Source organism: Mesoplodon densirostris, chromosome 5 (genome assembly GCF_025265405.1).
Source record: "Mesoplodon densirostris isolate mMesDen1 chromosome 5, mMesDen1 primary haplotype, whole genome shotgun sequence".
Taxonomy (NCBI): domain Eukaryota; kingdom Metazoa; phylum Chordata; class Mammalia; order Artiodactyla; family Ziphiidae; genus Mesoplodon; species Mesoplodon densirostris.
The window spans coordinates 92,986,708-93,013,845 of NC_082665.1; the positions used below are offsets into that span (position 1 = coordinate 92,986,708).

A 27,138-nucleotide genomic window follows, 5' to 3' on the forward strand; every position below is an offset into this window, starting at 1 on the left:
CTGCAACGAAGGTCCCGCATGCTGCAACTAAAACCCGGCACAGCCAAATAAATAAATATTAAAAAAAAAAAAAACTGAAAGTCGTGCTATGCAAAAGACACTGTTAAGGGGATGAGAAGACAAGTTACAGACTGAGAGAAAATATTTGCAAGTTATAGATCTGATAAAAGACTTGCATCCAGAAAATCTAAAGAACTCTCATTAAGAAGAAAACAAACTATCCAGTTTTTTTAATTAGGCAAAAGATTAGAACAGACATTGCACCAAGGAATATATACAGTTTACAGATAAACACAGATAAACACATAAAAATATGCTCACCATCATTAGTCATTAGGGAAATGCAAAATAAAATCACAATGATTTGTCCACATCTTCCAATTACAGTGTTTGGCCATAACACTTGTTTTGAAAACACATATTTGTTCCAACTAGATTGAAATATCAGAGAACAGTGTGAGCATAACACAAATTTCTTGTTTGCTTATGCATAATTTATCCACAGGAAACAGTAGGTGAACACAGAAAACTGCACCCAGCTGAGCCAAGGTGGGTATAGGCGTAAACAAAATCCACACATGCACACACCTCTCAAGGACAAGAAGCCTCACCCATCCACATCCAGTGTTCCAACTTTCTATTCTACATCAGGTAATCCTCCTTCTTCCACCACCATATCTATGTCTATCTCCTTTTTATCTTCTTCTTTTTTTTTAATGTTTGGCCGCACCTTGTGGCTTGTGGGATCTTAGTTCCCCAACCAGTGGTTGAACCCTTGCCCCCGGGAGTGAAAGCGTGGAGTCCTAACCACTGAACCGCCAGGGAAATTCCTCCATCTCCTTTTATGAAACACTTTCCACTGTCTTTTTGGTTTTAGAATTGCCCTTATCTGATTTAACCAGCTCTCTCCTAAGCAGATGTCAGGGACCAGGGAAACTGCACAGAGGGCTTAGCTCCAGGCCTCGCTGCCTTCTCCACCTCCCTTGCCCTGGACCGGCAGGGCAGGCACGCTGGGCTCTGAGTGCCAGGACTGCTTTGGATGGAACCAGTAGGTAAAACCCAGAAGAGCCACGTCCTCTGTCACCAGGGAACAGCTGCTCAGCCTCAGCACCCGAAGGGACGTTGAAAGCTTTAGCGTTTCAGGAGCAGCTTTAGGTTGCTGCCAACACACTTATTCCAAGAAAGGCTGACTATTTCCAGAGCAGGGAGGTGAATGGAGGCTTCAGCTGAAATTGACAGCGATAAGAATAGCAATAATTTAGGTTTCCTTAGAGGTCATAAGTCTTGAATTTGAGGAACCTAGGCTAGGGCAACATATTACTATCAGTGAGGTTAAGACAGTTGTAGAGACCGTTTCTCCTGCCTGAAATTCATGGCCTCAATTTAGGTTGTCTACTTTTATTTGGAAGAAATGTTGGAAACTTTAGAAAAGTAACACTTGATTAAATGGGGACTTCCCTGGTGGCGCAGTGGTTAAGAGTCTGTCTGCTAATGCAGGGGACATGGGTTCGAGCCCTGGTCCAGGAAGATCCCACATGCCGCGGAGCAACTGGGCCCGTGAGCCACAACTACTGAGCCTGTGCTCTAGAGTCCGCAAGCCACAACTACTGAGCCCCCGTGCCACAACTACTGAAGCCTGTGCGCCTAGAGCCCGTGCTCCGCAACAAGAGAAGCCACTGCAATGAGAAGCCCGCGTACTGCAACTAAGAGTAGTCCCAGCTCACTGCAACTAGAGAAAGCCCACGTGCAGCAATGAAGACCCAACGCAGCCAATAAATAAATAAATAAATAAAAATTTTTAAAACTTGATTAAATGGAATTCACTATTGACTGGGATTTCTTTCCTTCACTTCACATTTAAGAGGGAGAAAGAGATGAACAGTTTTCACAGCTAGTCATGATTTCCAGAGTGTGTCCTGGTTTTACATGTCCTGGTCGCTGTTGAAATTCAGAGGCAAGGCAAACCTCCCTAGAACTCTGAAACACCAAAATGTATTTGTGTTTACTTAACTGCAGTTAACAGAGACAAAGAAGGGAAATAGTGTATATTGGAAAGATTTTTAAAGGAAATTCAAAGATTTTCTGCTTAGTTCTCGGTTTTGCCTAACATTAAAATGAACCAGAGGGCTTCCCTGGTGGCTCAGTGGTTGAGAGTCCACCTGCTGATGCAGGGGACACGGGTTCGTGCCCCGGTCCGGGAAGATCCCACATGCCGCGGAGTGGCTGGGCCCGTGAGCCATGGCCACTGAGCCTGTGCGTCCGGAGCCTGTGCTCCTCAATGGGAGAGGCCACAACAGTGAGAGGTCCGTGTACTGCAAAAAAAAAAAAAAAAATTAACCAGAGCAACTTATCCACAAGGTATAGCCATTAATTACATTTTAAACTATTCTGCCTTCTTTCTAAAAAATAATATACATTTGAGGGGTAGATATATATTCCTTTTTATAATATCTAACAAGAGCACACTCCCACTCCTATGGTACAGAGACCTATCAATAAGAAATGGAACTTTCTTTTCTCAAAGTGATGCAGAGAAATATGTATTTACTTGATTTACTTCTTTTTTATTGTTGATTTACTTCTTAATTCAAATTGAATTAAACAGGTCTCCCTCGACTTATGGTGGGGTTACATCCCAATAAGTTGAAAATATATTAAGTAAAAAATGAATGTAATACACCTAACCTTCTGACCATCATAACTTTGCCTAGCCTACTTAAACATGCTCAGAACATTTATATTAGCCCATGGTTGGGCAAAATCATCTAACACAAAGCCTGTTTTATACTAAAATGTTGAATATCTCATGTAATTTATTGAATACCATACTGAAAGTGGAAAACAGAGTGGTTGTCTGGGTACAGAGTGATTGTTAAGTTTACCCTCGTGATGGCATGAGTATTGCACCACGTATATATTACTAGGCCAGGAGAAGATCAAAATTCAAAATTCTAAGTATGTTTTCTACTGAATGTGTATAGCTTTTACACCATCTTAAAGTCGAAAAGTGTGAAGTCAAACTGTTGTAAGTCAGGGACTGTCTAAAGATTTATGTCAGACGATGTAATTTTGTGTAATATCTATTTGATTATGATCCATTGATTGTGTAGCTATAATTGAAAAGAGTTGTGCCTTCTGATGGCAGAAGACACAAAGTTAAAAACAAAATTTTCTTTAAAAATATTCAACATTTTCCATCTAGGAAGTATATTTATGAAATCTCATGTTGTCCCCAAATTTATTTTTTTGTGAAATTTTCCTAACAACATTAGTCTGAGCAGTGGAATGTGGGGTGTGTGTGTGTGTGTGTGTGTGTGTGTGTGTTTACCTAGCCATTTTGGGGATTATAGCCCCCTTTGAGAAATTTGTTTGTCTGTCTGTATGTCTGTCTATCTACTAACCTGCCTATCTACTTACTGACTTACTTAACTAATACCGAAAATGTGCTTTGAAGGATGCAGTGAAGAATAAACACAATCCCTGCCCTCAAGAGGGTAACAATCTGGGAGAAGTATCAACATTATAAAACCACACAAGTAAATACATAACTATAAATTCTGATAAAGGCTATAAGGAAGATACAGGGACTTCTAATTCAGAGAGGGGCTGTCTTAAAAGGGGACATTTACACTGAGACCTGCAATCAGAGCTCCCCAGGAAAGACTAGGGGGTAGGGAATTCTAGAGAACAGGAAGGTCAAAGGCAGGAGAGAACTCGGTGATATGAAGGAACAGAAAGAAGCCAACTGAGGCTGGGTTCAGGGAGCAAGGGGGAGAGCCGCCAGGGGGCCTGTTAGATCACATGAAGGAATCTGGATTTTACCAGAGGTTCTCTAGGCAACTGCTGGCTTTTACAATAAAATTTACTTTTTTTTTTTTTGGCCACACCGTGTGGTATGTGGGATCTCAGTTCCCCGACCAGGGATGGAACCTGCACCCCTGCAGTGCAAGTGCGGAGTCTTAACCACTGGAGCGCCAGGGAAGTCCCAAAATTTACTTTTTGAGTAAAATTTATAGACACTCTCCCCATAATAATATTAACAATTGGCATTTATTGAGCATTTACTATGAGCCAGGCACATTTCCAAGAACTTCACATGTAATAACCCATTTAATTCTTACAACCCTATGAGATATGATCCTATTATTCCATTTACAGACAAGGAAACTGAAGCACAGAGTTGTTAAGTACCTCAGGTCATGAGAGCCAGAGCCAGGATTTGCTTTCAGATGTCTGATCCCAGGTGCTTTGGAGCCAGAAAAATGTACCATATGTTCCCCACCAACAAAAGAATTGGAATCAGTTTTAGGGAGTTCACAGCTCCCTGCCCAGGCATAACTATAGACTGAGTCTCTTAAGGGAGGAGCCGTGGACCCCAGGTTAGGAAACGTACATATCCTGCTACTTTTCCCCATCCAGACACGTGGTCAATGAGATGAGCAGTGCTGGGGGAGGGCTGGGAGCAGTACTTGGCAAGGACCAAGACCCCGTGGGTCAAACAGAATACTTGGGCTGAAAAGGAGAGCAGGAGTACCCTAAATAGAGAGTTCTTAGAATTTGGGATAAATTATGTGTACTTATTTTTATTAACAGATATTAATAAATAACTACTTGTTATTCTTTATTAATAGAATGCCTTTATTTCATTAATAATAGCCCTGTTGGGTCCATAGGACAATTCTTTTTTTTTTTTTTTTTGCGGTACACGGGCCTCTCACTGCTGTGGCCTCTCCCATTGCGGAGCACAGGCTCCGGACACGCAGGCTCAGCGGCCATGGCTCACGGGTCCAGCCACTCCGCGGCATGTGGGATCTTCCCAGACCGGGGCATGAACCCATGTTCCCTGCATCGGCAGGCGGACTCTCAACCACTGCGCCACCAGGGAAGCCCAGACAATTCATTTTTAAGGGAGTGTCAACAGACATAACCCTTGAGGGAAGGTCAGAGAGAAGGGCTCAGTTTTCACTGTTACCCAGGAAGCACCAGAATCCAACCACACTAGTCTTGTGCATGTGTACAAAACAGAGTTAACCTAGCAGGCCTGAGACCACTATCCCTACAAAGTCCTGCTGGCAAGGTTGGCCCTTGGCTGACATCTGGGAACTTGGAATTTGGAAGTGTTGTTACCATCCCCTAACTTATAAGGGTGGTTTGTTGTGCCTACAGTGTTTGTGTACAAGTAAGATGATTCATGCTGAACACTAGCTTTCCTTCTGTGAGTCTGGAATTTTGGTATGTGCTTCGTAGAGGGTGCCTTCATGACCAAGCCCCACTAAAAACCCTGGACTTGAAGGTTCAGGCAAGCCTTCCCAGGAAACATTTCAGACCATGTCGTCACAACGTGCTGCAGGAACGGAGCGCATCCTTGTGACTCTGCTGGGAAAGGAATCTTGGAAGCTTGGGCCTGGTTTCCTCTGGACTCTGCCCCATGCATGTTTCCCTTTGCTGATTTTGCTTTGTATCCCTTTGTTGTAATAAATCTCAGCAGTGAGATCTGTGAGTCTCTCCAGTGAATCGCTGAAGCTGGAGGTGGTTGAGGACCCCTGGCACCATGTGCTTAAAGTGTTGGATGCCTGGGTGGTATATTTGGGAAAATTGGGCAAAGTCCCTTTGCCTCAAAATGTCTCCCTCTACTCGTTGACAGTGCCCTTCCCCCAGCATAGGCAGAAATGTCAGATTTAGTAAATCCCTGATGTAGGCCAGGCTGTATCCACGGTCTTCAGGAACGCCAAGATTCCTGAGAGAGGACAACAAAACCTGTTGGGGTTAGGTGCTAGGCAGCCAGCTAGGCTCACACACTAGTAAATGCCTCCCTTTCCAGCAATTCCAAATTATACTGTAAAAATTACCAGAAAGGTGAGCCTTCAGAGTTGGTTATACAGCCGTCCCTCCGTATCCACAGGGGCATTGTTTCCAGGACACCCTGCAGACACCAAAATCCATGGAAGCTCAGGTCCCTTATATAAAATGGCACAGTATTTGCGTATAACCTATGCACATCCTCCCATATACTTTAAATCAACTCTAGATTACTTATAATACCTATTACAATGTAAGTGCTATCTGTGTAAATTGTTGCCTGAATGAGACAAATTCAAGTTTTGCTTTTTGGAACTTTCCGGCAATTTTTTTCCAAATATTTTCGATTTGCTGTCAGTTGAATCCATGGATTTGGAACCCATGGTTACAAAGGGCCAACTGTGCACACTTTAAATTTTAAATGTTAAATTTACAATGCCAGAAATCATTCATGTGGCTTTGAAAGTCACTTTCAAGAAAGCATATTTCCTGAAAGAAAGACAAATTAATACTTTACGTTGCCTACAGCTGAGCCTTGGAATGAAATTCATTTGTAGGCAAAGAGAGGCCTCCCCTCTCAGATGTTATGTTACCAGTGCCTGCAGGGATTTGGGGAATGCTCTTACCCAGGGCAGTAAAAGTCTCACTTTCCAAAGCACAGTTGTTGAGTAACAATGACTTCAATGCTGGTAAAAATCGGAGCCTGCTGAGTAGGTTTTCAGAAGAGCTGCCCATCTTTCTGTTGGCAGATAAATCCAATTCTTGAAAACTCGAGAGAAAAGGGATAACCTGGGCTATTAAAACATCAACAGTGACATGTTTTAGGCAGCATCTCACAAAGGGTCTTCTGGGTGTTTGGGTCCCACAGTCTGCACAGGCTCCGGACGCGCAGGCTCAGCGGCCATGGCTCACGGGCCTAGCCGCTCCATGGCATGTGGGATCCTCCCGGACCGGGGCACAAACCCGCATCCCCTGCATCGGCAGGCGGACTCTCAACCACTACTCCACCAGGGAAGCCCCCACTGTCTTCTTGATCAGCAAGCACAGCTCTTCCCTCTCTGACCCCTGCCCTGCCTTACACACAATTACACACCACATACACACCAGCCATTCTTCCCAGTGTGCAGCTTGGGCTCTTCTCCAAGACTCTCTCAAGGCTAGAAGTTAAGAACAAAGACTTTGGAGACAGAACTGGTGGTTCTAATCCTGGATTTGCTACTAAAGAACTGTGTGGTTTCAGACAAGTTACTTAACTTCTCTGAACCTCAGTTTTCTCAATAAGAATAACAATACTCCCGGGCCTCCCTGGTGGCGCAAGTGGTTGAGAGTCCGCCTGCCGATGCAGGGGATACGGGTTCGTGCCCCGGTCTGGGAGGATCCCATGTGCCGCGGAGCGGCTGGGCCCGTGAGCCATGGCCGCTGAGCCTGCGCGTCCGGAGCCTGCGCGTCCGGAGCCTGTGCTCCGCAGCGGGGGAGGCCACAACAGTGAGAGGCCCGCATACGGCAAAAAAAAAAAAAAAAAAAAAAGAATAACAATACTACTTCACAGAGGCAATGGGAAGATAAAACGACTTGGTATATGTAAAGTGCCTGGTACAGTGCCTGGCACACACTAACTGCTCCATTAATGTTTGATATGATCATTCTTTTCTCAGAATAGAAGTCAGAAGTACTAGAAAGGCAATGAAATCAAGAAATCAGAACAGATATCTGTGGCTAACAGCACCGGAGTGGGGTCCTGAAGGCCCTTGCTGTGCCAGGAGTTACCCCTGCTTCGCTATCTTTCTGCTGCTTTTCCTGCTTCCAGACCTTTGCCCTAGTTCTTTCCAACGTGGGAAATGCAGTATCCTGGGATCTCTGTGGGGCTGGCTCACCTCCTCAGAATCTTCCAGGGCCACCAAACCCACAGTAACCCTTTGGTCACTATTACATCTCCCTATTTTCTTTTCCTCCCAGCACCCCCGTTACGTGATTTGTTTGTGGTTGTGTTTGTCTTCTGCCCTCCCCCCGCAAAGGTGAGCTCTGTGTGTAGGGGCTGCTTCATGCCCAGAGTGTGCCTCAGAGCCTGGAAACCAGAAGCACAAATGTTAGTGGAAGGAGGGAAGGACAGGAGAAAGGAAGGGGAAGGGAAGGGAAAAGGGCAGGTACTTGCTGTGGTGTCTCCCTCTTCTAACGCCCCCAGCACCTTGTACTTCACCACGTATTTGGTTTATTGCTGCCGCCACCAGCCTGAAGCTCCTGCCTGTGAATTTCCCTCAGCTCACAGAACAGTGCCTCGAGCAATTAGATGATCCATCAAACGTTGTTGGCTAAATGACCTGTAATTCCATTCCTTTGGAGCTATCGAGAATGATCAGATCAAAGAATGTTCAATTCTTTAACATCATAAGGTATAAACGGGATGTATTTTCATTTCCATCTTTTCAAAATTAAGCAGGAGAACAATGCAATTCACTACAGTTATTAAATAACCATTACCTTTCTGGGGCCATTTACCCGTGTTGGTGGCTGCAGATCTAGATAAGAGAGGCTAATCCCTCTGTTGTACTAGTGTTAACAATTCAGATCCTCTAGCACTTTAATCCTCCTCTGAGCAATAAGATGAGACAGGACGTTGGTGTTATTCAGTTGTAGCAGGGGAAATTCCTTATTTGGAATCTGGTGGATTGCTAATTCAGGAGTGTCTCCACAGGTAGGACATTCATAAGAAAAGGGGATGGTGGCACTTCACAGTCTCCACCTGGAGCCCAAAAAGGGATTGTTTACTACTTTAAAGTCTTCATGAAAGCCTTGAACTCTTCTCATTTTCCCCAATTGAGGGATAAGAGTCTAAGAAATAACTTAGCAGAGCTAAAAATCAATATTAGACCTAAAGACCTATTTTACTGTTTTTCTCCCCCAACTGTACTAAAAACAACAACAAAAAATTCTTTTTCTCGTTCTTTATTGATGGATTCATTCGATCAATCACATTCTCAACAAGCATTTACTGCCTGCCAACTATGTGCCAGACCCTGTGCATGAGCAACAGAGAGATACTGAAAAAAAAAACAAAAACCCATCCCTACGCAGGACCAGCCCATAGCACGGAGGGAGGGCAGAGCATGGCTGGTGTGCATGAGCGTCAGCACACGTGCTGTGGCTGGAGTAGTCAATGGGGGGAAGGAATAGAGAATGCAGTCAGAGTGACAGAGGAGCAGGAAAACCATCTGGACTCTTGTAATAATCTAGGCATGAGGTGACAGCGGGCTGGACCCGGGTAGTAGAGGTCTAGATGGTAAGCCATGGTCAGAGTCTGGATGCATTCTGAAGGTTTATTGGGGCTGCAGGTGGAATAAAACCCTTGATCTCAAGAGTATGCTTGCTGTTTGTTAGGGGAAACTGCACTTATACATTACAGGTTACAGGACTATGTCTGTGGTAGGAAAGTAAGCGTAGTGACCTCAAGTTGTAATGTACAGTCGTTATGCACCGTCCCACTGACTTTCTGTAACTTCATTTGTATCTAAGTGCCTCGGCTTCACTTGATTAGCAAGAAAGACTCAACACCTTTTGTTTTGGCTTTCCTTCTACATCCCTATTTGTAACACACTTTGTAACAGTAACAGATCCATTTCTAAACAGCCACATAAATTCAAAAATTTTCTCCCTCAAGCGCCACATCTATCCTTTACAGATGTGTGTAGGAGGAGTTTAGATTCACTAACAATTACTGGGCGCTTAATATTTGCCAAATACTATATTGGGGCATTCACAAAACTTTTATGATGTGATCCTTCTGGTAACTTCATAAACAGCACATCTCAAATTCGCCAGGTTTGCAAACACATGGCAAGGCTCCAAGAGTCCTCCCTTGGCTCTGCAGTACCTGCTCAGCCACACCATGTCGTCGGCCGTCAGCGAGCACTGGTGAAGATCCAGCCCCTCCAGGTGCTCGAGCATGGCCAGCCCCGGGGAGTCTTCATCTCCTTGTTGCAGGAAAGGTCTAGTGTCCTCAGCTCACACAAGTATCTAAAAGCAGCACCTACAAAGAAGGTCAGAACCCCATTCTGACATATTACAAGGCGGTCGGCAGGAGAGGGGGCAGGTGTGGAGAAGGGAGACTGACACAATACGTACACTATTTGACAAAAGCCCAGACAGTGGGATAACGGTCCACTTTGTACCATCTACCCCTTTGGACCTGACAGTGGCTTCAAATACACACTCCCTGTGATCTGCATTGATCGTCAATGGTTTTGATCAAAATCTTTCAACTAATGAAGCTTCCCCTACTATCCTTGAGCACTGGTGCTGTCATAGCATTCTAGACTTATTCAAACTGCCAGGGAGAAGGATTTTACAGGCTCTAGAAGTTGAAGGGATAAATACACATTTCATTTCCTATTCTTTAATGTGGATACTCCATAGCAGAGTAAATTTTAACTACAGATGTCACTGAAGCTGTTCTTTTTATCAGTACCAATTCCTTCCTACTACTAAGCATAAAATAATGCTGGCATTTTCAAAAGTAAGAGAAAAATGGACAGCTTTAGTAGCACACTTATTTTGCACAGTGTCTCTCTCAGACCTACAATATCCTGGCCTTTTCAGAGTCAGCCGTTTTCAAAGATTATTTTTGTAATCATGAAAATACATGCTCACTGTAAAAGACTTAGAAAATCAATAAAACATGAAGAAGATTTAAATCACCCATAATCTTATTCCCCAACATAACCACTGTTTATGTTTTGTTGTATTTCCTAACAGCTTAAAAATTCCATATAGTATAAAGTTATGTAGAAACTTTAGCCATTCCTAACTCACCCAGTAGGTTTTTTGTTTTTTGCTTTTGTTTTGCAGTACGCGGGCCTCTCACTGTTGCGGCCTCTCCTGTTGCGGAGCACAGGCTCCGGACGCGCAGGCTCAGCGGCCATGGCTCACGGGCCCAGCCGCTCCACAGCATGTGGGATCTTCCTGGTCCGGGGCACGAACCCGTGTCCCCTGCATCGGCAGGCGGACTCTCAAACACTGCGCCACCAGGGAAGCCCTTACCCAGTAGTCTGACACTCTTTTGTGATAATCCACATGAATGTAACTTCAAGACTTTCAGATTTAAGGTACTTTTTAATCCCTGAACAATACTGTTGAGACTGCCACCGCTGTTTCTGTTAATAGAAAGATCAAGTACTTCAAGGTTTTGCAGCCTAAGTAGCAACTGACCTGGAAGGAAGGAAATCCAAAGGACAACTCAGTAAAGATGCAGGGTGTGAAAGTTGGGGCAGGCAGAAGGGAGGTACATCTTCATATGACCTGGGATATAGTGAACCACTCTTTCAATTCAGGGTGAGAGAAAACACAGCTAACGTTGATTTCCAAGCTATCCAATCATGGGTGCCTTCACATTTTTTCCTGGGAAGAACTCTTCCAAATTCCACTTACCCACAAACGCCCCATCTTCTGACGTGAGGGCATAGTCCACAAGCTCAGGCATTTGTATCTTGTTCCCTTCTCAGAATGTCTGGAGGATCAGAGGCAAGTTTCCTTCCACTTTACTGGACAAATTCAACTCAAGTTCAGGCAGTGCTTTAAGTGCTTCTCCTGTTACAAAATAGCCCAAAGATCAGGTTGATCGCTAATCCGCAAAGCAGGGAATTCATTTCAAAATCAATACAGCCATTGTTTAAGGAGTATTGAAGCCGGGCCAGCTACTGGTTAGATGCCAGGGAACAGGGAGGAGAAAAGGACCCAGTTCTTACCTACTCCCAGCACGGTGAGCTTCTACAGGTACAGGCACAGCAAGTCTAGTCCCTCCAGAGTTCTGAAGCCATGCTGGTAAGTAAACATTGTGTTAAAAAAAAGGGCCTCCCTGGTGGCGCAGTGGTTAAGAGTCCGCCTGCCGATGCATGGGATACGGGTTCGTGCCCCGGTCTGGGAGGATCCCATATGCCGCGGAGCGGCTGGCCCCGTGAGCCATGGCCGCTGGGCCTGCGCATCCGGAGCCTGTGCTCCGCAACGGGAGAGGCCACAACAGTGAGAGGCCCGCATACCGCAAAAAGAAAAAAAAAAAAAAGAAAAAAAAAAAACTCCACCTGTTAGTAAGGGTGGTTTTACCGAATTGTTTTTATGGTAATAAATATACTTTGGCCAGAGGAAGATTGGCCAGAGGTAGAAGCAAAGCAGGGCACTGGCCACCACAGAGGAAAAGCTCACTTTGACATCAAGAATATCACATACAACTGATCCAACCACTGCAGGGAGGAACTAGTAAGAGAGCATCGGGCACTAGCGTCTCATAACAGTGATGCAGCCTTGGGGTGGAGGAGGATGCAGTGAGGGGGGTGAAACTTGACATTTCTGATACCATTTCACACAGGGAACATCTGAGGGCTACAGAGTGGAAGCTGGGAGAGAACAGGGGAAGTGTGGGGAGATCAGCCCTTAGGAATAATTTTCACTGCTTTGGGGGTAGAACAGAATGGTGAGCCACACACACGACAAATGTGCTTTCTCAATGTCTGGAGTCAATTTTAGCACCAGTTAAGAGTGCTGGAAGGTCCACTGTGTCCAGAAGCCTCTCTTCCACTGTCCACTACTGGGCTGGAACTTCTGCCACTGGTTATTTATTGCATGGTTTAAGGTTTTTGGAGTCCAGGAGCCCCAGGTTAAAATGAAAATTCTCCAGGAGTTATAATATCATAAGCCAGGGATAAACACGTGTCATTTTGTATGCCATTGCCAGTCAAAGGGGCGTGGATATGTATCACCCTGAGGCATCCCCCAGGATCAGGGAGAAAGAGTACATGATTGTCTGCAGTGCATATGGTACTGGAGGGCCTAGGCATTTGCAATCCTGCACTAAGCAATTGTAACAGGTGTAATAATGTTGAAATGCCTCCTGATTTATGTTTTCTTATCAGTAAACCATTTATTCTCCTTATACTCCATCTGCCATTAAGGCTAAGCAGAGTATGGATGATAAGATAGCCCCTCCTGGTGGAGAGGATGCAGAAGTCCTTCCAGAGAGGATAAAATCTTGGGGAGAGGGGAAAGGACACAAAACATAAGTGACAAGGGTGCAGACGCTCTCCTGGACCAGATGAGTTTAGAGTGGGCCCCAGGGCAGAAATTCCACTTCCTGGTTTCTTAAGGATGGTGGATCATGAAAAAGATTAGATTAGTCATAGAAAATAATCTATACTTCTTTTCATGACTGAGTAACAGTATGTTAAATTTGAGACCCTGGTACACGATAACCAGCTGCTAACCAGTGGGGCTATATTGATCATGAAAAACCACAGAAAGGTAATTCTGGATGAGGGAATAGGGAAAGAATTATCGATTATTGAGTTCCTACTATGTGTCAAGCACGTAGTAGGTACTTTACAGAAATTATTTAATGCTCACAATAATTTTTTTTGAGTTGGATATCACCCCTTTTCAGAGATAATAAAACTGAGGCTCAGAAAGTTAAGTATTTTGTCCATGGTCACAAAGAGAATTAGAAGTGGGACTAGGATTTGAAAGGACCTGGCCAGCTCTGAGATGTATAACGTTCTTCCTTAGCTATAGGAAGGGTGAACCAGGAAACATCAGCTGGCCCCTATTTTCTAGGGAAGGATTAGTGAGAAGACATTGGCATAAATTTTGTTGCTTTTACAGAAATCTTTGCAGAGATGTAAATGATCAAAATACATGATCGAAATAAGAAACTTCAGACAAAAAGAAGACAGAAAAAGTACTAATTGCATCTAAAACCAGCAAGCATTCTAGATAACCCAGCATTCATAACCCAGTAAAGCAGCTGGGTTAGTAGCATGACAAATTTTATCTTATGGGGCTTCCCTGGTGGCACAGTGGTTGAGAGTCCGCCTGCCGATGCGGGGGACGCGGGTTCGTGCCCCGGTCCGGGAGGATCCCACGTGCCGCGGAGCCGCTGGGACCGTGAGCCGTGGCCGCTGAGCCTGCGCGTCCGGAGCCTGTGCTCCGCAGCGGGAGAGGCCACAACAGTGAGAGGCCCGCGTACCACAACAACAACAACAACAAAAAAAATTATCTTGTGTTCTATGTTATCCAATGTTTGATATACTATAAACTAACTTAATTGAGGTTCTAGTCCTATTTAAATCATTGCTTTTAATTGAAAAATCTTGTTTTGATCATTTTTTAAAAATGGGAATGGGAAAATAGAAGAGAGAAGTACTATTTTGGAATTGGAAAGGAACTTAATTATTATCTATCCCAACTCCTCTAATTTACAGATGAGGTAACAGACCCAAAGTGAGCAAATTTTACAGTTACTACCTCCACTTAAACTCCATGAGAACAGAGGCTTGGTCAGCCTGTTCCCTTCTCTATCCCAGGGCTTAGCACGATGCTAGGTGCAGGTTACACAGCTCCTTAGAAGGTATACAAGTGCTCAACACAGCATCACATCATGTACAGTCAGCGCTCTCATCCTCGTGCATGGGCACTTGAGGGGGTGGTGACCCAGATAATTCGCCCTTGAGGGTTTGGGTTGCAAAGATCCTTCCAGGGGAGCCATCTCTTAAGGGAAGCATTCATCATACCCAGTGCTCGAACATCATCAGCAGTAAGTCTGCAACTACCCAGCCTCAGGATTTTTAACTTGCTGACAAGATGCATTTGCTGCATGAGTAAATGGAGGGTTCTGCCTATGAAATCATTCCAGGAAATATCCAGTTTTTCCAAGTCTGGGAGAGAAGGCAGCAAAGCAAGTAGAAGTGAACACAAGAAAAACCAGATTTGCACGTGTAATTTGTGATTTGTAGTAAATAGGATCCACTGCCTGTTGCTCTGTAAGAGGATAGAAGGAGTGTGGACTTTCTGACTTGCCACAAAGCAGGGATCTCTCAGCCGCACAACTGGAGACATTGTGACGTTTGCTTTACCTATTTCTTGGGACGTTTTCTATTTCTGCCAAATAACTGCACTCTGGAAATGCAGTGGTGTTTCCATAAGATTTCATAAGAACTCCTTTATTGTAGTGGAAATTGTAATTCTACTGCTAGGACTGTTACTACCACTGTCACTGTAATGTGTACACGGGTCCTTTTATTTTGCAAAACCCCCTGACACCCGTCACCCTGTCGTCCTATTGGACCCTCAGGCTGAAGGTCTGGGGAATACTCCATTGGCAGGACCGCTGAGACTGAGGGTGCCCGTTACCTTTTCTTTCTTATCTTGATCACCTGGGTGTCACCACCTTATAAAGTTCCTGTTATACCTACATGGGCCAACATGTGCAGGTTTAGACTGGCACAAACCCTGACCGGAACCTTCTCTGAGTCTCCTCCATTGCTCACGAAAATTGAAGCTACTCTCTGTGAACAAGATTCTCAAAGGTCATCTTTATCTCCTGCAGCAACAAGACTTAAGAGTGGAAATGCCAAAGTCAGGGGTCAAAAGTGTCTTTGCTTGCTTGCTTTTAAACATCTGTCTTGAATGTTAAAATGGCATGTTAAAATGTTAAAGTGGCAGCAATCAGACGCTGCATGGTGAGCTTCTAGAGTTACAGGCATAGCAATTCCTGACTTTCCACAATTCCGAAGAAATTCTAAAAACATGCTTAGGGGGCAAAAAATATATTTTCTTTCTACTAGCATTCAAAGCACTTTAGCAACTTCATCTTGTTCACCATGATCCTAACTTTATAAAGTATGAAAGCTTATTGAACACATTAAGAAGGAAAAAAACAGGATTCCTGGGGCCTACCCTCAAAGATTTCAATTCGGTGGGTTTGGGTTGGACTCAAGTGCCTGCATTTCCACAAGTTCTGCAAGAGATTCTGACATGTACATAGGCATTTGAGAATCACAGGCATGGTTAGAGCTCCCTCATAAGAAATCTGTCTCAAATATAATGGCATGGATTTTAATTAAAATACTCAAGGAACCCTCACTCAAAACGCAGTTCTTTTGATATCTCTGTTGGTAGCCACACATAATTTGATTCAAGACTTGATTTAAGGTATCTGAAAAAAGAGCGTTTTTTAAAAAGGTGGTGACAGTGGTGTTGGGAAGATGGTTCTTCACAACCAAACTCCTGCTAGAGTGTCACAAACAGTAGTTGCACTTTTGTGTAAAACGGTGTGAGCAATAATTGCTGGTAGTGACAGTTTTCATTCCACAGATAACAACGAGATGCCCCTTTAAATTCCCAGCAGGGCTCAGTTTTACGGATGAGTTTACATCCTATGCAGGAACAGATGTGTTTCAGGGAGCTAGAGGTAATCAGTAGAGAAGTAAAATTGCTCAGGAAAAACAAACAAACCTCCCTCTTATACTCGGCTCAAATCTTTGAAGCTTGAGGAAGAATCAATTAACTTGTTAAAAAAAAAAATAGTGTTGCAGCTGAGCTTCCTGAGTTGTCTGGGCCACCCTGCAGACCTCGGATTACTAAGTGAGGACCCAGCACTTACCCTGCTCATCCCAGTCCAAAGGCCCTCTGTGCCTCTGCGCAAGGTCAACTCCATACAGACCTGGCTCCCTCACATCCGCTGTTGTTAGTCTACAGTTGTTCAAATCTAGACACTTGCCGGCAGGGTTTTTGCCCAGCTTCTGCAGGAACGGCTCATTTTCCTCCATCCTGGATCTTAATTCCATTTCTGAAGTGATAGTCTTAGCTGTATTATAAAAATAAAGAAAAATTTGCTGTGAATGACAGAGTGTATTAAAGATGCATAATGATCGCCATAAGACAAGTGAGAAGACAGACAACAACCCTGAACTGGTCCCTTGTGAAACCTCACCTCAGAAGGGGACAAAACCTGACCTCTGTTCCTGAGGTCGGTGCTCAACACTGGCCGCTCCAGTGACCCATTTCCTAGAAAGGAGCCTGAGGAACTCGGTGGCTTTTCTTTTGTGGCCTGACCTGGGCTTCTTGCATGTAGATGGAGCTTTGGTCTTGGACAAAGAGGTAAACTTGTTAGCACAGTGTTTAAGACAGCGCTGCTGGAAGGGTGCACAAACATCTTTGGTGAATGCAATGCTGGGGGTATGCCCAGGCACTGGCCTCCTAACCAGACAGGTGAGGAAGGGGAAGCACTGCAGTCACCACTGATGAGCCTCAGATGGCTAAAGGGAGCGAGTGAAACACTCGCTGCTCATTTCCTAGACCCTTCAATTGACACATCCGGAGAGAGTAGTCCCTGGGAGAGCTTTTGTATTTTCTCAACTCCTGCCAGAGAATACACTCAGAAAGCCTCATGTGTCCTCGTTATTAGGGACTTTTTATGTGGCACCCTTACCAAGTTCCACTGTAATAATACCACACTACTTGATATCACTACAATTTTTATAAGTTAAATAAATAAAAATAAAAAGCTATGATTTTACTGAGTGCCTACTATGTACCAGGGCTTTACCTACTGAATGTGTCAACATTTAAGACACATGTGAAACACATCATACTTTTGTAAGGAAAAATGAATAGGCATGTATGGACAGTGACTTTAAAGAGGTTTTGTAAGTGAAAATGCACAGTTTAAAACACATGCAAAGAGTATACTGGAATCCAATAGGAAAGCATAAGTTCTGAATGTGCACTAATACTCTACTACCCCTGACAAAACATGTACAACCACATAGCAAAAAAGAAATATATTAGTACCAGTGGAAATGAAAAGATAATGGCCTTACAGTAGTAGTAAATTTAGACTAAAATATTAGCAGGATAATAAAAACTCCCCCTCTCCTCCACAGTGTGTCTGGTGGCTAGCTATTTTTGTTTTGTTTTGTTTTGTTTTCTTGGTGGCTTGCTATTTTTAAGAAAACCACCTACAGGCTGTACATCTTTGTGGGGATGGTTGGTGTTGTCACATTCTACCAGTAGGGGGCAGCATCATCCACCCACCATTCACCTCTTCATTTTCGTCTTCAATTTTTATTATGGTACATTGGATACAAGGTATTTTGTTTTGGGTAGGGCTGCCAGATTTAGGAAAAATAAAAATAGCACGTCCGATTAAACTTAAACTTCAGGTAAACAAAGAATCATTGTTTAGTAAAAGTATGTCCCAAATATTGTGTGTATTTTTTCTGGCAACCCTAATTTTGGGTGAGGAGAGTTGTGGATGGAGGATGTGAGTACAGGGCATTTTGTGTAAACTTAATGCAAAGAGTCACAATTACACATAGATTTGGAAACTGAGACTCAGAGAGACTGTTAAGCAGTAAGCAGCAGAGGCAGAATTTGAACCCAGAGCAATTGGCTCCAAAGCCCATTATGTGCAGCTGCTTTTAAAAATTTTTGTTCTTAAAAAATTTTTCTCTGCGTTGTATCTTATTTCTCTCTCTCTCTCTTTTTTTTTTTAGCTTTTTATCTCCATAGGCTCAGCCTACAATCATGCTCAAGTTCCAGCCTCACCAAACCTTCTTTTTCTTTGTTTTCTCCTCAAGCCACTGTTTTGTCAATCATTTCCTTTACTGTCAAATGTTTGGAAAGAATGGTTTGTATTTGCTGACCCCACTTCTTCACCACAGTTACCAATTAACCCTCTACATTCTGGTTGCCACACTCACCTAGCCAAATAAATTGTTTCTCAGAGGTCACCACCAATGACCTACGTGTGGTCAGGCCATTCAGGATGGCTGTTCTCTTGCTCTCTGTCCATCCCCTGTTCCACCAGGCCCTGCTTCACTCACATGACTATCCAATCCTCTTAGTTATAGGGCTTAATCAATAACTGCCTGCGTGCTTGCCCCCTGCCCCTGCTGCTGGTTTCCGTGGTAACTGATGAGCCCACCTGACATCAATTCCCCTATAAATGGTAGCCTCCTTCTCCACCAAGTAGTGGAGGCTGTTGCCATGTCCTGTCTGCTGCCAGCCATCCATGGAAGGAGTGTTGCTCCAGGGCCTTTGTGGAAGATGCCCCTTAACCAATGAGCTTTGATGTCTCTGTTGTTGTCTCCAGGTTTTTCTTTGGTCTCAAGGCTGAGCAGCTACGAGATTTGCAGGCTGGTGGGGTGCGGTCCACCAACCAACCAGTTGACAGATTCAGAAATCTCTTCTCAGACCACAGCCTACTTGGGCACTCTGTAATATTTATATGATTGGCAAGTCCAAGGCAGCACAACTGGAAAACCTGGTTCAACTCGTGGGTCCATCAGGTAAGCAAGTCACTTAACTTCTCTGAGCCTTGGTTTACTCATCTATAAAATGGAAATTATAATTCCTGCCTGGTTCATTTCTCAGGAACATAGTGATTAAAGTTACTGAGGTCTCCCAGGAAGATGGGACTCTGCAATGCCTTTTACATTAGAGGTACTTTGTAAGCATTTGTTGAATGAACAAATAACTGAGCAAATGAATGAATATTAGTTTTACAGTTCCTCAATAACCAAAATAAATCAAGATGACCAATCTTTATCAAACCACCTAAGTATAAATATGAGTACCAATTTATGAGGCCCCTGGACATCTCCTTACAGACCATATATTTCTTTTTTTTTAATCTATAAAACACTTTCTTCAAAAAATATCTTACGTCACACCTCAATATATAAAACAGATGAGTCAGAGTTGCTACAGGTTGGCTGAGGAGGGAGGGCTGGCACTCCGTGGAGGGTGCAAAGTGACCACACATAAGCAGCTCCATGGAGTGCCTTGGGGCCTTTTCTGGCGGCTTTACTGCTGAACCGAGCTCTTGCTTCTCCAGGTGATTCTGTGAGCCAAGCAGTATCTTCTCATTAGGTTCTTTTCCAAGCTAAACCTGTAGGGATTTGTTTCCGTTGTTTACAACCAAGAATCCCGATGCTTTCATAAAACATTTTTACATGTTTGTAACATGGGTGATGCTGTACAGGGAACCAAGGTAACAAGTTCCTGTTGCCAAGGAGCTACCTGTCTGATGGAGCAGACAGACAAGAAAGCCACAGAGGATCCAAAGTCCAGTGGGTGCATCTTGGGAAGCTTCCAGGTGAAGGTGGTAGATAAATTGCACCTTAAAGGGTGAGTGAAAGTCAGCCAGGTGGGTGGACATGAGGGAGGGATAAATGGGGGAGGGGTGCAGAGGGAGGATGCCACAAGGGAAGGTCTTTCTAGGCACAGGTACCCACTTCAGGGGAATGTGGCCAGTTCAGGAAACAGTCAGTCAGAATGTCAGGAGTAGCGGATGGACATAAGATTGGGGGCAAGGCAGAGGTTGTGAAGAGATATTCAACTGATCACAAATACCTTGAAGACCATGCTTGAGAGTATAGACTTTCTCTACAAGGCAAGAAAGACTCAGTGAAGGATTTTAAACCGGTGAGAGACACCACAGTATCTGTGGTTTAGAAAGAGCACCCAGTAGCAGTGTGGAGGACAGGCTGGCCACAGAGCAAGACCAGGAGCAGAGAAACCCGGGAGAAAGCTGTGGCAGTGGTCCAGGCAAGAGACAATGAAAGCCAGGACAGCAGCGGAGAGGAGGAATGAGGTCCCAGAGCTGTTTGGCGGACAGAATTCACATGACTCCAGGGGCCACTGGATTTGGGGAGAAATGGAAATGGAGAAGCCACGCATGGTGTTGCCCAGCTGGGATAACCAGCTGACTGGTCTTGCACGGTTAATTTAATCATGGTTATGGGTATCCATTAACCATGTTCCTGAAGCTCCAAATCATACTTTAGAACAAATATCAACAACTTTCTGATTGCCCTCTTTTAAAGGAAGACTTCTTAATTTTCTACTTCCAAAAATGCATTCAATCTGCTTACAGGTAAAATGATATTTTTGGTATTTGGTGCAAATAATCTGACGGACATGAGGGTAAGTATAAATGAAACAAGATTGGCCATGGATTGGTAATTGTTAGAGGGAGGTGGTCATGGGGACTCATACTGTTCTCTCTTCTTTTGTATATGTTTGCATAAAAAGTTTAAAGTGTTTTAAAAATACATTTAATCTAATAATATAGTGACGGCATTGTATACGACACATAACTTTAGAGAGAGATTTGGCAATACTTTCATAACCCTTGTATTTGTAATCTCTGTTCTGGGAATTTGTGCTAGTTGCTGAAACAGAGTAAAGCAGAAAATAGGGGAGAGGGAAAGCCAAAGATATTCACTAAAGGGCAGAAAAGGAACTTAAGTAATTATGGCATAGGCATGTAATGGAATATTATGCCACTGTCAAAATTAGGCATATGAACATTATGTAACAATATGAGAACTGAGCAGTATAATAATATGTCTCAGGGGCTTCCCTGGTGGTGCAGTGGTTGAGAGTCTGCCTGCCGATGCAGGGGACACGGGTTCGTGCCCCGGTCCGGGAGGATCCCACATGCCGCGGAGCGGCTGGGCCCATGAGCCATGGCCGCTGAGCCTGCGCGTCCGGAGCCTGTGCTCCGCAACGGGAGAGGCCACAACAGTGAGAGGCCCGCGTACCGCAAAAAAAATAATAATAATACTAATATGTCTCAGTAGGATCACAGCTCCGTGTAAGATCAAGCGGGCTTTATAAGCTCTTATAACTGTACAAAGTACGTCCGTTTGGCCTCAGCTACCTCTCTGACTGGTCTACTACTCTCATCCACTCTCCATCTCTCATCCTGCTTTAGCATGCCTAACCTCCTGGCTTGCTCTCAAGCACTCCAGGCTCACTCCCATCTTGGGCCTTTGCATTCACACATCCCTTTGCCTGGAAAACTACTCCCACAAATACCTGTGTAGCTGGCTTCATTCATTCTACGTGGCTGACTTTCAGATCTCAGCTCAAATGCCACCAAATCAGAGACTCCTTCCTTCCAACCACATCTAAAATAGCACCCCCAGCCCATCATTCTCTGTCTCCTCAGCCTGTTTTGTCTTCATATGACTTATCACACTGAAATTATATCTGCTTTTGGTTCTTTACGTACGCAAATGTTCTCTTTTTCATGGCTGTACTGCTAATAACAGTGACTGGCACATAGCAGATACTCAGTGTTTGACTGGTTGGTTGACCATAAATGCATGTATATGAATAAAAGGCTGAAAAGAATCTTGAAGAAATGACCATTTGTGTTAGAATGAAAGGAAATAGGGTATTTTTCTCTAAACCTTTCTGCAACATATTACTTTTGATAATTTAAAAGGAAAGTGAGGGGAATTCCCTGGCGGCCCAGTGGTTAGGACTCCACGCTTCCACTGCTGGGAGCCTGGGTTCAGTCCCTGGTTGGGGTCCCGCAAGCTGTGTGGCATGGCCGAAACAAAAAAGTAAAATGAGCAAATTGTTTAAAGCATTTAACAAAATAAATGTTTAGAACAGACTCATCATATTAGGTTTTGGTGTCTTGTCGCTGGGTCGAAAATCAGTTGTTTTAAGGTCATTGCTCTCTTTTCTGTTTTCAGCCTTGGGGGACCTGAATTTTGACCCCCTGATGCATTTGTTGACAAATGAAGTCTGGGGTTTAGTTTCTCCATCTGAGGAACTCTTGTTCCCTGTTTGACTCACGGACAATTTGAAGGGGGTCTTTCTCAATAAGCCATCTTCCTGTGGTTTTCTGTTTTCTAGGATTTCAGAAGAAAACAAGAGTCTGTCAAGCCTGTGTGAAATCCTAACTTCCCTACACCTGTTTTTATTTCCCCCTTACTTTCTGTTTTTGTTGCTGGCAGTGTTTAACATAAAAATAAGAATGATGCAACCCAGGATCCTGGAACTAACAGGTGGTAGCAGATACAAATCCAAAGCAAATTTGAGTTTTAAACTTTGCCCTATTTTATTGTGAGATACAATTCATTAAACACCACTTTGGCAAGTGCATTAAATGTGTCAATACTTTTTAAATTTCAACAGTCAATTTAAGTTCCCTTCCGGGAGAGAGAGCGTCAGAGCACTCGGCATGCCTCTGAGCTGTCTGGCCCTTTGCGAAACTGTCGCCCAGAGGAGACTGCCTCCGGGGACGCCAGTCGCATCTCTTGGCTTACCATTTCTTTTTCTCTTGGCATTCTCACCTTCTCTACTGCAGCCCTTCACCCACACCCCATAAAAACACATTGCAGTAAAGAATTAATTCACTCCATAACCAGAACTCACTGTTCTCGATGCTAAGAGATTCAGTGATAAACAAGACATAGCTCATGTCACTGAAGTCTTAACCTGGTGGGAAGATGGTTACACTGGAGCAAGGGCTGTCAGGGAGGAGAGACCCACGTAGTCAGGGAACCCACAGTTGGACCAAGCCTGTCTTGGAGCACAGCCTTTGAATGATGAGTGGCATGGCCTGGGTTTTGAAGAACTGAGATAGCTAAAAAGAGGAGAGAGAGGGAAGTGTCCCAGGCAGACAAATCAGGCTCAGAAACTTCCAGGTATGAAGATCTAAAGGAGCCTGGGGTTGCCTCTAGGAGTGAATTCTGGTTTGCCTGGAGCAAGAACGGAGGATGGAGGTTAGGGGTAGTTCTGGTATGACTTGAGGCTCAAGATTCATAAGGGTCAATCTATGAATCCCTCCAGGGATTTGCCTACATTTTAAGGGAGGGTTCAAGAATTAAAGGGATAAAACTATAAATGGAATTTTAGATTCTGTTAATAAAATCTGGATTCTATCCTTAGGCTAGGGCCTAATAGGTATTCTTAAAGTTACAATGTTCATGGCTTCCTCCCTATAAAATAGGTCTTACAATGTTCCAGAATGGTTCAAGAAACATTTTGCACAAGAGGATCCTCAAAATGACTTTGCAAAGCCTACCTCCATGCTTGGGGGATGGAATGTTCCATATACCTGGAGTACTATTTTAGAAGTCATAACTGGGCATCCTTTTTTTTTTCTCCAAACTAGAAGCAGGATCCGGCCCACCAGGTTTACGCAGGAACAGACAGCAATGGAACCAGACAGGTGTCCCAGCCACAGCCCCATAGCTGACCGAGCCTCAGTAGGTTGGGTGGGAAAGAGAGACCTTCAGCTTGTGAATCCAGCCACAACCTGCTGCCCTAACTGCCCCATCCTGATTCCACCATCACCCCGGGGGTGCTTTTCCTTTCACTGGTCCCCTGGCTCCCACCCAAGACTTACCTCTATGGTCATTTTCACTCATTTTCACCTTTGGGAGGTTTATACACTGCTATTCTTTGGAGAGCCATCACAGTAAATGCTTTTACTTCCCCCCCTCCCACCCCAGTTGCTGTGACTCCATCTCCCACGTCTTAAGAAAACACTGCTGGATGGTGCTCCAGGATGTGGTAATTTCCCCAAGTGAAACCCCACCCAGCTGGTGAGGCCCCGCTGGTTTCTCTGTGCAGATGAGTACACCACAGAGCAGGATGGGAAAGACCAGGGAGCCAGGGAAGGTCAGAAAGTACACAGGACTCGGAGTGATCGGAGGAGGAAACAAAATACCATAGGGAACAAGGAAGGCAGAAAGGAGAGGAAGGCAAGAGAAGGAAGCAACTGAGAGCTAACAGGGAATCCGAAAAGGAACAAGTGCGAGAAAGGCAGATTTGTGAGAACAAGAGGGAGAGCACCTGCATATTTCTTAACATACAGTGGGTTAAGTGGTAGGTTACCATGCTCGTGCTTAGAAAAGAATTTTTTTCAAAATGTATTTGGGAAATTTCTCTTTATATACAAACTTGTGCAAGTACTCAGGCTTCCCACACCAACTCAAGCTTTAAGGATGGCTTCCCCCTTGTCTCTGCACTGGGTTTTACTCTGTGAAGGTAAATCTTGGAAACCGAATTTGGGGAAATTTTCAGATCACAACATAACCAGACTACAGCAGCTAAAAACTAGGGTTTTGCCTCTCCTGCCAGGATCAGAGGCATTCACTTAAGAGCCCTCTGGGAAAACTAATGGCTGGCATTTAACAGAGTAGTTACTGTATTATATTTACTGTATTATCAGTAGGTAAGATTACTTGCCATGAAACCCCAAGGATAATACATATTTGGCATGTAATTTCTCTTGCACTGAAGCGATTTTTGTTTTTGTAAAAGTGAGGTATACTTTTTTTTCTTTTCCATCCTTAGGTTTAGGCTTAACGTATATTTTATTTTATTTTATTTTATTTATTTATTTATTTATTTATTTATTTTGGGCTGTGTTGGGTCTCCGTTTCTGTGCGAGGGCTTTCTCCAGTTGTGGCAAGCGGGGGCCACTCCTCATTGCGGTGCGCGGGCCTCTCATCATCGTGGCCTCTCTTGTTGTGGAGCACAGGCTCCAGATGCGCAGGCTCAGCAGTTGTGGCTCACGGGCCCAGCTGCTCCGCGGCATGTGGGATCTTCCCAGACCAGGGCTCGAACCCGTGTCCCCTGCATTAGCAGGCAGACTCTCAACCACTGCGCCACCAGGGAAGTCTTATTTTATTTTATTTTTTAACATCTTTATTGGAGTATAATTGCTTTACAGTGGTGTGTTAGTTTCTGCTTTATAACAAAGTGAATCAGCTATACATACACATATGTTCCCATATCTCCTCCCTCTTGCGTCTCCCTCCCACCCTCCCTAACCCACCCCTCTAGGTGGTCACAAACCACCGAGCTGATCTCCCTGTGCTATGCGGCTGCTTCCCACTAGCTATCTATTTTACGTTTGGTAGTGTATATATGTCCATGCCACTCTCTCACTTCAGGCTTAACGTATATTTTAAAGCATTTTTGAGGAATGCTTTCAAAGGCCTTAAAATTTTTGATCCAGTGTTTTCAGAGTGAATCATATTTTCAGTGTTGCTTCTTAAAGGGAAATGCATTTTCTTTCTCCACAAAACTTTATTAAAAAGCATAACACATGCTGCAACATGAATGACACTTGAGGACATAAGAGAAGAAAGCTAGTCATAAAAAAAGGCAAATACTGTATGATTCCACTTACATGAGGTATATAAAGCAGTCAAATTCATAGAAACAGATAGTAGAACGGTGGTTGCCAGGGGCTTGGGGGAGGGGGAATTGGGGAGTTGTCTAATCTGTACAGAGTTTCACTTTTGTAAGATGAAAAAGTTCTGGCGATCTGTTGCACAGCAATATGAATATATTTAACACTACTGAACTGCACACTTAAAAATGGTTAAGATGGTAACTTTTATGTTATGTGGGGCTTTTTTTTTTTTTTTTTTTTTTTTTTTTTCCGGTATGCGGGCCCCTCACTGTTGTGGCCTCCCCCGCTGCGGAGCACAGGCTCCGGACGCGCAGGCTCCGGACGCGCAGGCTCAGCGGCCATGGCTCACGGGCCCAGCCGCTCCGCGGCATATGGGATCCTCCCAGACCGGGGCACGAACCCGTATCCCCTGCATCGGCAGGCGGACTCTCAACCACTTGCGCCACCAGGGAGGCCCGGGGGCTTTTTTACTACAATTAAAAATTTGTTTGAAATATATTTTAAAAACATGATTCAGAAAGCTAGGACTCTAAATGTAAAGAAGTTTTAAGAGTACCTTAATCAATTTCTGATTTATTTTTCTTCTTATGTATGTACAATTATGACATGATTTTTAAAAATCCATACCTAAATGTCTAAATAAGTTTTAATAAGTATAAAGTAAAGATCCTAGGTAATTTTTTTTTTTTAGTTTAAAACAATAACAAATTAATTTATTTAAGTATTTCAGATAGATCACAGAATCTCTGGGAAAGTAAGAGAAACAAGTTTAGAGTCAACATAGTAACAACATTCAAATCACACTGCAGAACTCCTAGGTAATTTTTAAAAACTTACTTCAGTCACTCAGCTCTAAAGCATTCTGGCAGCATGCAGTGTCTTGAGTTACATGTCTGATGGGCTTACTTCAGCCCTATTCAGACCTCTTGCCTTGAAAACATTATTGTAGATATATTTCTAGCATTAGTTAATATCACTATTCTCAGTTAATTTAAGCAGAAAAGGGATGTATTAAAAGGATGACAAAACTTCTATTAAAAAGATGACAAAGGTAAACATGTGTTTACCTCCACTCCTCTTGAACCCCATTTAAACAATTAAGGAATTAAAAAAACACAATCACTTCATGAATCTGTAAGGATAAAGAGAACTGGACAGATGCCAACAAAATTTTGGAATCTAGAGAGCATGAGGAGGGTACGTTTACCTGACTTTACAGTTAATTACCTGCAAAGTTTGGGGTAACAGATTTTTCAAATTTCAGAATCCCCAGAGGTTCAGTAAGTGAACCAGTAATTATACCAGGTAACTCTGAAGGAAGAGGTAGGAATGGGTAGGGCTGAAAACAGGATGATTAGTTTAAAAGTATAAGAAGTTAAACTATTAAATTCCATTTCTCACCTTGGGGCAGACAGGAGACCGCCCTCATCCCCACCCTGGAAAATATAGAAAGTTTATTTTCAGAAACTGTTGAAACACAGAGGATCTGGATTCAGAGACACTGGTCATGGTTCGAGTACCGTATTGGATAGGGGGTGAAGTAAAGTCTGTGCACGGAAGCATGA

At 43.8% G+C, this 27,138-nt stretch overlaps 1 protein-coding gene across 1 annotated transcript in view; it reads right to left on the minus strand.

Annotated features, from left to right (window-relative positions):
* Nucleotides 1–23,795, minus strand: part of LRRC31 (leucine rich repeat containing 31) — a 28,035-nt gene extending 4,240 nt beyond the window's left edge. The window contains 11 exon segments of the mRNA XM_060098835.1: nt 1,060–1,143; nt 1,146–1,226; nt 6,426–6,593; nt 9,672–9,764; nt 9,767–9,823; nt 10,834–11,001; nt 11,221–11,379; nt 16,280–16,423; nt 21,445–21,456; nt 22,032–22,271; nt 23,774–23,795. Coding sequence (XP_059954818.1) covers nt 1,060–1,143; nt 1,146–1,226; nt 6,426–6,593; nt 9,672–9,764; nt 9,767–9,823; nt 10,834–11,001; nt 11,221–11,379; nt 16,280–16,423; nt 21,445–21,456; nt 22,032–22,271; nt 23,774–23,795 — 1,228 coding nt within the window.
* Between the last annotated feature and the right edge of the window lie 3,343 nt (nt 23,796–27,138).